Raw genomic sequence first — 13,280 nt, 5'->3', positions numbered from 1 at the left:
AAAGACTGCTAATTTCTAATGGGAGCATGTTTATCTTCCTTTAAACGCTTACACAGAGTTTTTCAAATGATGTTATATAGATTAAAATGCTTAATGGTTTGTGTTAAGAGCCTGCAGCTAGGTCATAAGCGTCTTCCCGACCTTTATTATGAAATTACGATAAACATGACATTTTCCTTGTCTAAAGCAAGACAGAAACAAAAAAATAATGTTCTGAATATCATTTTGCGATTTTAAAAGGGGTTGACATCAAACACTACATGGCAAACTAATAAATAAATGTTATCTTTTGATCGCTTTGCATAAAAATAAACTTTCAACCCACTGTTTTTTGTATGACTTAACATGTTGTCTGAAAGAGGCTTACGATCTAACTGCAGGCTCTTAACACAAACTATTAAACATGTTAATCTTTAAAACATCATTTAAAAAGAATATCTTTTTCATTTACAATCGCAAGGTTTTCTTTTCGTGAGGTCTTAGAGTCCAGGTAAACACAGACGGAGCTGAACCCTCCTCAAGCGTCCTAATTCCAGTCAGTGTTTTTGAAAAACAATCCTGAGTAAAATGTTGAGCACTTTTGTGTTCTTTGTAATCTAACGTTATACAAAATGGAGATATTTAGTTTAGTTGTTGTAGTAGTACATAACATGTTAGCTCTGCGTAAACGTTTAAAGGAAGATAAACATGCTCGCATTATAAATTAGCAATTAGCCAACCGGCTAGTTTCCACAGTCATTTTCTTAAATGCAATATTGTTACCTGAAAGTGAGGTTATATGTCCTGTCGATCAATCCACGTTTTCTGGAGCTCTTTTTCCTGTGGAAAAATGTGAAATGACCTATTATTTTACGGCTATACGATCTACATCCCGGTACGCAACAATGCGCCACAGTGGCCGCTGCTGGACTGCTATCCCTCACAGCCTCGTTTTCGATTCAAAATGGCAGCGGGCTGAATAAGGCGTATAGCTTATAGAACAAAGATTATTGAGATATTGTAAAGCTTATTTATTCAGCTTTCAGATGATGTATAAATCTGTTTTAAAAAATTACCCTTTTGACTGGTTTTGTGGTCCAGGGTCACATATATGAGATTGTTTTGCTCATCTAAATCCCAATAGTGATGCTTTCCTAAGAAAATACAGCTAATAACTCTAAAAATGCGGGGCTGTTTCAACCCAACTTTGGGTCAAATATGGACTAACCAGGGCCGGAGTGGGACTCCTTTTCAGCCCTGGAGTTTCAAGCCTTAGACCGGCCCACTTTAGTTCACGACTGACTATATTAAAATGACGTCATTTCCAATTCAGTGCAAATACAGTAGCCTAAGTGTTGCTTCACAGTGAAGATTTATTTGAACAGTTAACACAATATAATGTTTAACAGTATCAGTATCTTTTTTCTGTTAGAATTAGTGCTCATAAATATCCAAACCTTGAAATTAAAAAATATCAAATAAATACAAATATATATATTAAGCTATATGTATAAAATAAAGATTAAAATAAAATGTATTAAACTTTCTAATTACACTATCATGTCTTTTTTTTAAGTAAACAGCTGCTTTATAAGTTCAAATATTTTTCATAAATGAGAACATTAAAGGGTAAATCTCCAACACTATTCTTTTAAACATCACAATGTCCTTTTCTGCAATATCTGAATATATATTCTGTGCAAAATTGTTCACAGATATCCAGCCCTTAAACACAAATAAAGAATAGAGCAAGTATTTGCAGACATCGTTGTTTTGCACTGCTCCTAACTAGCTTGACGTTAACCAGGGGCGGACTGGGACAAAATTTCAGGCCGGGAAATCTCACACTTATCCAGGCCATCCTACACCAAAATTTGAAACCCTGGACAACAATATTTTTCATCATCACATAAAGAAAAGTTGAAATCAACTGGGTAAAATAATTAAATGCTATCTCTTGAACTTCCAATTTGCCTTTTAATCTCTTTTAATCTCTCTGTCTCTCATGTGTGTTTACTTTTTTAACTAATTTTCTTGTATCTGTCACTTTTGTCATAAACACATCTCCACCTTTACAACCACCTATACAGTACAGATCTAAGGTTGGTCTTTTTTAAAGAAGACAACCAGCAGATTATTGCAGAAATACTGAGACCTTTTTAAAGACATGTTTTTGTCAAGATTGTAAAAAGTTGTGATTTTGTAAAATGACACTTGATATTGCTGCTAAGGGGGAGGAGACAGCCACCAGGATGGTTCTTTAGCTTCTAAGCTTTCAAAATTATATATAATTTATGATTAGTACTAAAACATTTGATAGAGAAAAGGGCAACAGAAAAAAGAGGGCCACTACATTAGGACCATGTGTTATTGTCGTAATGTTAAAATTAAAACAACAAAAATTAGCTACATCTTGAATATATCTTTATTAAAAAATCTTAAAACTAAACATGTTTTGCATTATCATGGGTCATGTTTGGCCCTAAGGAAAATTAACCATGATATTATTGAGCCTATGGTAAACATAGTAACCATGTTTTTTTTTGTTTTTTTAGGATTGATTCCCATTAGTATAATCAGAATTTTATACCATGGTGAAACTATAGTGTAGCAAAACCATTGTATATTCTATAATTATTGTATAACTATAGTAAACATGTTTTGTAAAATCACAGTTAATTTTGTATAAGGGTAGCTCCCTAAACCGGTTTTAAAACGATATTTTTATAGATTAACATTTGTTAGCTGTTCAATACTTAAGTAAACAAAGACAAAACTACAATAGTCTGTTTACAGATGTAACTGACCTGCACTTTAGGTCCTAAACAGGACAGATTTGTCTCTCTGCTCCACCTGGGCACTTCTACTTCAGTCTCGCGTCGTTTTGGCGGACGGCGGACGCGCGGATGCGCGCGCGAGACGAAACGCGTGCCAGTCAAGACTAACCGATTTATAATTTATTAGAGTTTTATTATTGAATGGCTAATTCCGAAATAACCACTTTAGTACATTAGGCCGGCAACAAAAACAATAACAACAACAATATTAAATAATAATAATAAAAATTGGAGGGTAGCGGGCCAAAAAATTCTCCCGATGGACAGTCCGCCCCTGGCGACTGCTGTGAGTGCAGGCAGCTAGGGACACCGGCCCTCGCGGCCAAAAAAACGGACCGGCCCACCGGGAATTCTCCCGGTCCTCCCGATTAGCCAATCCGGGCCTGGGACTAACCCAAGTTTTAGGTTAAAAATCGAATTAAAAAATTTAACCCAACAGTTGGATTAATCCATATTTGACCCAAATCCTGGCATTTTTAGAGTGTATAGAGCTAAAGACACAATTACACTGTAAAAAGTTTTCCCTAGTTTCAACTTAAAAACTTAAGTTTAGCATCTGCCTTAAAATTTTAATTTAAGTTAAATCAACTTAAAACTACAAGTCATTTCAACTCACGACAATAAAATTAGTTAAAATGACTTGTACTTTTAAGTTGATTTAACTTAAAATTGTAAGGCAGCTGCTGAACTTAAGTTTTTACAGTGTATGTATGACGAGCATTTGATATTTGGTATTGATCATTAAAATGTCTCAACAGTCTGAAGTTTAAATTGTGGTTATTATCATTTAGGAGTACGTCAAATAAACAAAAGGATGCAAAAACAATAATATCTTAAAATTTTTATTGAAAACAGTTCTCATACAAAAAACACTTTAACTTACATACAAAAATGATACTTTGCACATTGCAAATTGCACTGTTCATAATAACAGTAAAAGTCGTCTTATAATCTATAAGAAACGAAACAAAACACGCACACACAAAATTCAGGAAGATCTCCACAAGTGAAATGTTCATCAAAATGTCTTCAAGGTATGTCTACACACAGTGCAGCTTCTGGTCTCGCGAATGAACATGGTCGGGGCTCAAAGTCCAAACAGACCCCAATTTTGGCACTTGAAGAATTATGTTCGTTTTTGGCCTAATGTTCAAGTCTACAGTGGAAGAAGCAACATCGGTGGAGCCCTTTGATAGGACGAGGTTTTGAACGCATTACAGTACAGTGTTTTGAGTTGCTCATGCAATGCTTGATCCCTCAATGAACAATTCTGGAAGACAAGAGAAAAACAAAACGAAAAACGTAGGAAATCTCCCTGCGAGTAGTTATACAGCAACTTGCGTCCATTAAAAAGTGCATTCGAATGAAAAAAAAAACAAAAACAAAAAAAAAACACTGGTACATTATATAAACTGACACTGCATGATTTTCCCTTGATGAAAATTCAATATACTACATATCTTCTTTACATTTTTGTAACTTAAAATATATCTCTGGATAGCACATTAACCTCACGACCAACATACAAATCAAACAAATGTGTTGAAAATTATTTCTACAAATGAAATCTTCCAACCCCAAAAAAAAAAAAAAAAAAAAACATTCCGGAATGATAATGAGGGATAAAATGATGAGGGATTACATTGGGGACTATTGGAAAGTACATGACCACAAATTGGGAAAGTCTATGTGTGCTTAAATGGCTATAATGCAGCACAATCACATTGCACCTCAGCAGTAATCTCATTTTAAGAAAGAGCAGCTTAAACACATCAAATACAGCACACTAAACAGCCTGTGCACCCTCTTCCAAGCCCTGAAACAGCATCAATAAGACAAAAACATGTTTAACTTGAGTGATGCATGATATAAGATGGCTGTCAGCAATGCAGGCACAAGAGAGCTCAGACTTCACTCCATCTTCTTCTGAACTTCGACAAGCTCAACCTGCACAGGGGCCAACCAGGCCCCAAAATTCTCCGCTTCGTCTTCGCTTTCACACGACACTTTTCAAACCACTTCTGATCCGCATGGTGAAAGCCTGAAGTGCTTAAAGTGGAAAAGAAACCCCTTTTATGATGGGCAACAGTTCAGTTCTAGTGCTCTGCCAGGTTGGTTCAGCAGACAGGAAGCATGCGAGCATTGCCGTTGAACTCCTCGTCAATCTGAATGATAGAAGAACAAAATATTAGATTGCTATCCAATAGCGATTGGTGATTATTGTGTACACACAAAGCGAATATGCTTTGCACTCACCTCAGAATAAGCAGGGAGTGGGGGAAACTGGAATTGGGGTGCGTTCATGAAGATAGGACTGTCTCCACCATCATAGTCATCCAATAGAGGCGTAAGAGGTTGGTCCATACTGCAGTCGCGTGTAACGTCACAGTAGCTTGGCGGGGCGGATGATGGCATCCGTAGGGACACCCAGCTATTCGATGCATTGCTGACGGAGCCATCTTGGCTGCTCATGCTGTTGGTGCGGCTACCGAAACCATTGTAGGGAACGGTCCCAATGACCAAAGGCAGCTCCAGAACCAACTTATCGCTTCCTGGGATGTGCATGTAAATCTGTAGAGAACAAAAGAGCTTTTAATTAATGCCTTATACTTTGTCAATGCAACACCATGCTTGTAGTAATTGTGAAAGTTACTCACCATGAGCGCATATTCGACTCGAATGATGTTGCAACCCAAAATAGACGGCTTGATCTTGGGCACACGGATGCTCTTGCCTTGCCAGGCGTCGCACATGCCCGAGATAATGTGGTTGCCACGTACTGAGGAGAGCTTTTGCCTGAAGACCTTGGTGCGGCCGTTGGCCTGGTAGGTGTGCTTGGCGATGATGGCCGCTTTGGGTACCACGATGCGAGAGCAGGTGTTTTCAAATTTGGCATCGATGCAGATCTCTTCACCCTCGCAGAAACCACGCCTGTCGATTTTGGCGTTCAGAGAAACTTGGCCGTCTGGGATGAACATGCAGGTGACCTTCTTCTCCTTCATGCCTCCAGTTGGGGACTGTTGAATGAGAAATAATGAGGACATGGTTATTTATGATCAAAATTTGGAAAAGCCAAACCAGAAGTGAAGATATTACAGCTCAAGCGATATGAGGAACTCACCAGCAAGTCTGGAGTGTTGACATCCAAGGGTTCTTCAACTTCAAAGTGCCTCTTGCACTCCAAAGCGGGCTGAGCAGGTCTTTCCATCAGAGCCTTCACGAAGTATTGAACAAAGCCAAACTTTCCCTTGTAGGAAGACACCAGATGTCTGTTGGGAAAATACAACTTGTATTAATTTACCAACAAACATGACTTGTGAATGGAACAAAGGAAATGAATGCCAGGAGTTTGCTCAACTGGAATGCTTACCCTTGTTGAGGAAGCTCAAAGCCGAAGGAGTATTCATACTTGTTGCCAGGGCGGAGGATGACCGAACCATCTGTGTCTGTGAGAAGCAAAGATTAAGCATGAGTTTTCAAGAGATCTTCAACACGCAAGACAAACAAATGAAACTAACTCACTTAAAACTCCTCAAAGCAAGGAATCTCTCTTACTATGAACTATGAAAATAACTTCACTTTTCACCTAAGTACTTCTTCTGTTGTATTTGCGTCTGACATTAAATATAGAAACGCTTTTATATGACTAAAACATTGAGATGCCTTGACTTTACTCATTAAATACCAAGTGTTTCACATTCCAACATCAGCATCATCTCATCAAACGCATGTAACGTTACCAAAGCAAAGTCAGCTTTAAACACACAGTTCAACAGTTTTAACTCACCAGCTGGCTGGTCATCCAGATGAACCACTTCTTCATACTTCAGATAGTCAACTTCTTCACGGCATCTCTGTTTGCCTTTCGCGTACTCCACTTTGGCGCATCCGACTCCTAGGACCTTCATGGCCATCACTCTGGTCACCTCCAAGACCTCCACCAAGATCTTCCCAGCCACTTTATCTCCACTGCAGTAGAAGGTCTTGGATGGATCGTTGAAAACGATCTCGAAGACCTTGACTCTTTTTGTCATCGCCACCATTGTGTTGTCCTATAAACGTCCAAGCCGCGACGAAATGAAGATACGCGTCTGAAAGTTGGTAATTCAACCAGATATTCAGTAGTCCTTCAAAAGTGCGTCCAGTCCTCAGCCAAAGCTAATTAAAGTTTGGCCTAATATGAATTGCAGCAGACTAGTGCTTTATGCAAATTCACAATTCACACAGTCCTCGCTCGCATGGTCAGTATAAGAGCTTTGTGTACGCGGGGCTAGGCTAGGGTTTTATACTAGGATGTTTCTGCCAGTGACTCACTAGGCTTGTTTACCACTTCAGCTGTTCATGTGGAAGTGGTATGCACAGCATGGCTCAGCGCATGCACAGCGCTCCCATTGGTGGAAATTCGGTGTTTGTGTCGTCACCGGCCAATCAGCGGCCAGAAGCGGCGCGTGGACACCTCGTGGCTGAGAGCGCTGAGCGAGTGCACAGCAGCTGCAGGAAGGGAGGGGGAGGCGCTGGAGGAGGAGTGAGTCTGACGATGAGAGGTCTGAACAAAGGAGCGGGATGTTGCAAGGGCATGCCCAAGAATTCAGAGAACCGATGAGAAATTCAACCAAAGACGAGACTTTAATGTGCGCTACGTGCAACGTATGGATGTACTAGAACACACAGAGGAGGGAGGAGAAATGCAGAGGCGGTATTCCCCCGTCTTGAGTGTGTTTTGAGGGAAACTCAAGCCTCTGCTGGTACAAACTAGGTTAACAACATCCGCCGACTAATAAGAAAGCACTTGACCGCATAACATACGACTCTTGCTATTAATACGCATTCATATACATAAGTTTGCTATTTATCTTTATATGGCAGAAATAGTAATAGTATACAGTGTTTAGCTCAGCATAGATTTGTACGATTTGTAATGTTTTGTTCTGTGAGAGAACATTCTCATGCACTTTTGCACTTGTCAACATGTTTTTCCAAGGTCCTACACAAACCATTACACTCCTACCCTTGAGAAAGACAGGGTTCCTATGGGGTTTGTGAAAGTGTGAAAAGTATTTTCCAGTATGGAAAAAAAAAAAGCTGAGTATTTTTCAGACTTTTGCCCCTGTTAATAGAAAATTAAGAATTGAAAATTGTACAAGAAGTCAAAGTCATAAGCTTTTTGGTTAATTCTCTCAGTTATTCTTAGCGCCATATTACATACAGTGCCTTTTTCCCCCACATAAATCTACACTCCCTACTCCATAATGGCAAAGCAAAAAATAGGTTTTTAACATTTGTGCGAATTTATTAAAAATAATAAACTGAAAAGATTTCTGGGACACTCGAAATTTAGCTCAGGAGCATTCATATTGCTTCTAGATGTTACTACACTTCGAGTGGAGTTAAACTGTGGCAAATTCATTTGAATGAGTATGATTTAGAAAGGCACACACCTCTCAGAAAAGGTCTAACAGCTGAAAATGCATATCAGAGCAAAAACCAAGTCCTGAGGTCAAGATAACTGTCTGTAGAGCTCAGTGACAGACTTGCGTTAAGGCAATGATCTAGGAAAGAGTTCAGAAAAAAATCTGCTGCATTGAAGGTTCACAGAAGCATTATCCATAATGGAAGACGATTGGAACAACTAGGACTCTAGAAAATGTCTGCCAGCCCCCATCCAAGCTGACAGAGCTTGAGAGGTGAAAAGATGAGGCAAAGAATGGCAGATAATTGACAAATGCAGATGTGCAAAGCTTGTCACATCATACCCAAAAAGACGGGTGCTTCAACTATGTACTGAGTTAAGGGTATGAATACTTATGCAATGTACTTATTTCAGTGTTTTATTTTTAATACATTTGTAAAATGTACACTCCATACACCATAATAATGACAAAGCAAAAACCAGATAAATTTTACAGATTTATTAAAAAGGGGTATGAATAAATTTATGAAGGGGTATGAATAATTTCGCAAGGCACTGTAGCCTCAAGGACCTTTGCAAAAATAAAAAAATATACTAGCTTTTATGTGTGCACAAGAAACCATTACACATAAAGGACAATGCACACTGAGCCTCTACAACATATGTGTTAACGAGACCTAAGGCCTTGAAATATGGAAACATTTAAAACCTATTTTTACAGTACCAGTCTTTTTTATAAATCCTTGAACTTGGCCATTTTTTTTAATTCAGCCCATTCCGTGTCATGGTTTCTGAGCTGCCACAGAGGATGTGTATTGGACATTAGGCCTTGAGAGGTACCCTCTTAAAAATAAAGGTGCTTTACGATGCCATAGAAGAACCTTTTTTGTCTAAATGGTTTCATAAAGAACCTTTAACATCTAAAGAACCTTTCTGTTTCACAAAAGGTTCTTTGGAATGAAGGTTCTTCAGATTATAAAACTGAAAGAAAGAGATGGTTCTTTAAAGAACCTTTGACTGAACGGTTATTTGTGGAACCAAAAATGGTTCTTCTATGGCATCGCTGTGAAGAACCTTTTAAAGCACCTTTATTCTTAAGAGTGTACCATAAGAAAAGCCAAATTTTGAGCAAGTAGATCTCTGTTAAGTCATGTGCATCCATGCTCTTGTTTTATTCATAGTAAGATGGCAGTGATGCACTAGTGAAATGCTTGCGAATAGTTTCGCAAAGGCACAAAAAGTTTCTTGTGTGCATGTAAAGGTTTTTTATTTTTTATTTTAGGGGGTTTTTATGTTGTCATTTCAAGAAAATCAATGAAAAAAGATTACTATTTTATTATACCAATTCTAAAACTGAAAATAATGCTCTATGAACCATTTATGTTAAATTTGGTCTCAAGGTCTACTGAGAGGTTTGGAAATCTGAGTCTTGAAAAGTATGGAATTTTGAAATGGAAATTGTGTATGAATCCTGAAAAGAGGGATTGTGATATTTCATGTAGCTACTGTATGGATATAATATGAAAACATCTTCATCACCATGTGGACTTTAAAGGAATAGTTCACCCAAAAACTTAAGTTCGGTCATAGTTTACTATGGTAACACTTTATCATAAGGTTCATTAGCTAACATTAGTAAGAATGCACATGAACTAATGAACAACACTTTGACAACATTCATTAATCTAGTTAATATTAATTTCAACAATTACTAATGCATTATTAAAATCAAAAGTTGTGTTTGTTAACCTTAGGTAATACACTGTGAACTAACAATGAACAGCTGTTTTAAATTAACTGACGTTAACAATGATCAATACATACTGTAATAAATGTATTGTTCATTGTTCATTCATGTTAGTTAATACATGACCTAATGTTAACAAATGACACCTTATTGTAAAGTATTTCCTTCTTTCTTTTGCTGAACATAAAATAAGATATGTTAAAGAACGTGCACCCAAGCAGTTGCTTATAGCCATCGACTTTCAGAGCCTCCAGAAATAGTTTTTTAGGAAAAAAAATTGTATTTTTCATGTCATTACCATTTTAGAGCATAAGAATTTTTTTTTATTTTTGAAAAATATATAATTCATATGGTATGCTATGTCCTCAGTATAGGACACCGGCACTCAATTTAAAAAAAAAAAAAAATAAATATAAAAAGACATGAATAAACATGCATAAGCAATACATTTTTAGGTTTCAGGATTTTTTTATACCAAACTTTGTATAAAGATGATTCTCAACTATGTCATAACAGAATGATTTAATATATCATTTTTCTTTATGCAAAATGTGTGTAAAATGGCCATGAACTGTATCTAATTGGCATATTAATGTGTTTTGGGGCCAACAAGTAATGAATAAAGTAGGGTAATAATGGGAGTAATATTTGACAAGATTTTCATAATAACATATAGTATTTCATAGGGATATTGATATATAATTTATTTGCCTATTCATTTGTTGTGTCTCCCAAAATGCATAATAAACATGCTTTTAGTCCTGGTGTCCTCAGCTGAGGACAGTATGAAAGCAACATCCTGTTTCGTGACAGAAAGTCATATTTTTGATTTAAAACCCCGTAACATCTTCCTGAGATGTTGATTTATGACAAACAGTTTCAAAATTAATCAGATTTAAATGATAATTACAAAATATTATCATATTTCCAAAAGAGTGTAACACTTGATAACTAAATTAATGTCAGCCATAATTAAAGATCAAGGAGAGGCAGTGATCGTGTTGAAACATCCTAACATCTTTGGTATCTCTGCAAAGCCCTGAATGTGCTGAATGTGTACCAGACATCCAGACTTAAAACTGTGGCATGTATAATCACTTAAAAATTCAATTCACTAAAATACAATGTCCTCGTATGAGGAGACAGGGATGGTATGGGTGAAAATGCCGTGAAAAATGATGGAGATTATAGATGACCAAATTGTTATTTTTGGGGTAAATCATCCTTTTAACACCACAAAGGCGATTAGTACACTCTTGTACAAACTACTTTCCTGAGATATTTTCCTCTAAATTGTTGTATGTAGTGAATAAAAATGTGATGAGATCTAGAGATCTCAAAAGGCTAATGAATATATGTATGAATGGATATGTGTGTATGAATAAGTTTGGGATTAGTAAGATTTTAATGTTTTTAAAAGATGTTTCAAGGTTGCATTTATTTTATCAAAAAAAAGATATATATTATTAATATTAATACAATGTAAAATGGTGTTTTTTTTAAACTTTTAATACATTCAAATGTAATTTATTCCTGTGATAAAAGCTGAATTTTCAGCATCATTGCTCCAGTCTTCAGTGTCACATGATCATTCAGAAATCATTCTAATATGCTGATTTATTATCAATGTTGGAAACAGTTGTGCTGCTTACATTTGCATGCGTGTATTTAAAATAGAAATATTTTCTAACAATATACACTACTGCTCAAACGTTTAGGGTCAGTATTTTATTCTTTCTTTTTTGAAAGACATTAATACTTTTATTTAACAAGGATGTGTTAAATGTAAATAAAGTGAGAGCAAAGACTTATATTGTTAGAAAAGATTTCTATTTTGAATAAATACTGATTTTTTTACTTTTTAACTTTATATTAATCAAAGAATCCTGAAAAATCACAGGTTCCCAAAAAATATTTGGCAGCACAACTGTTGCCAACATAACATTGATAATAAATTAGCATATTAGAATGATTTCTAAAGGTTTCTGTGACACTGAAGACTTTCAGCTTTGCATCACAATAAACCATTTTAAAGTATATTAAAATAGAAACCAATTTTTATATATATTGTAATAACATTTCCCAAAATGACTGTTTTTTTTCTGCAGTTTAAGAGACTTACAAGAACATTACAAAAACTTACTGATCCAAAATTTTTGAAGGGCAGTGTATGTGTGTGTACAACAACAGCAACAATAATAATAAATCATTAAGTTATCAAGCATCTTCAGGTGGCCTTTTAGGCTATGGGAAAAAAAGGTATGCCTCTTTGCCTCACTCTAATGGCAATATTAAGACCAATATTATGGGAAAGTGTTTTCTACTCCACACATCTGCTCTTTTTGCGGAAGAGTAGAACTCTTAAGTTTTCACCCAAGAGACCATTTAACATGAACATGACTGACATATGAATTTGATGTCAATTGTTGGACAAAAACAATTAAAAAATAACAAGAACAGAGAACAACAGCGCTTCCCACTGGAGGAGAAGATTGTAGAGTTGAATGTAACATTGGCTCCCTCTGCTGGTCACACTCGCGTATGTGCCTCTGAATAGAAAAAAATCAGTCAAAATATTTTAATAATAATTGAATAATTTTATATACACTAAAAGTCAAAGGTTTTTGAACAATAAGATTTTTAATGTTTTTTTTTAAAGAAGTCTATTCTGCTCACCAAGCCTGCATTTAATAATATTGTGAAATATTGTGAAATATTTTTACTATTTAAATTAACTGCTTTCTATTTGAATATATTTTAAAATGTAATTTATTCCTGTGATCAAAGCTAAATTTTCAGTATCATTAATCTTCAGTGTCACATGATCCTTCAGAAATCATTCTAATATACTGATTTGCTGTTTAAGAAACATTTATTATTATCAATATTTAAAACAATTAAGTACATTTTTTAGGATTCTTTGATGAATAGAAAGATCCAAAGATCAGCATTTATCTGAAATAAAAAGCTTTTGTAACATTATTCACTATACCATTCAAACGTCATTATCATTTTTTTTCATGGGAGAAAAGAATATAATGTTTCTATTTCAGATAAATGCTTTTCTTATGAAATTTCTATTCATCTATTCAAACCTGAAAAAACCTACTCAGCTGTTTTCAACATAATAAATGTTTTTTGAGCAGCAAATCCGAATATTAGAATGATTTCTGATGTGACTGGATTAATGACACTCAAAATTCAGCTTTGAAACCACAGGAATAAATTACATTTTAAAATATATCCAAATAGAAAGCAGTTATTTTAAATAGTAATCGTTTTTCAGAATTTTACAGTTTTTGCTGTA

At 35.8% G+C, this 13,280-nt stretch overlaps 1 protein-coding gene across 1 annotated transcript; it reads right to left on the bottom strand.

Annotated features, from left to right (window-relative positions):
* Positions 1–3,644: 3,644 nt before the first annotated feature.
* On the bottom strand, positions 3,645–7,096 carry txnipa (thioredoxin interacting protein a). Its single transcript, XM_073821811.1, has 6 exons — positions 6,604–7,096; positions 6,187–6,262; positions 5,938–6,085; positions 5,474–5,833; positions 5,073–5,387; positions 3,645–4,981 (listed from the first exon to the last, which is right to left on the bottom strand). The coding sequence occupies exons 1-6, from the start codon at positions 6,857–6,859 to the stop codon at positions 4,934–4,936; spliced, it is 1,203 nt and encodes a 400-aa protein (XP_073677912.1). The 5' UTR covers positions 6,860–7,096; the 3' UTR covers positions 3,645–4,933.
* Between the last annotated feature and the right edge of the window lie 6,184 nt (positions 7,097–13,280).

This window comes from Garra rufa, chromosome 17 (genome assembly GCF_049309525.1).
Source record: "Garra rufa chromosome 17, GarRuf1.0, whole genome shotgun sequence".
Taxonomy (NCBI): domain Eukaryota; kingdom Metazoa; phylum Chordata; class Actinopteri; order Cypriniformes; family Cyprinidae; genus Garra; species Garra rufa.
This window is presented reverse-complemented; position numbering and strand designations above follow the sequence as displayed.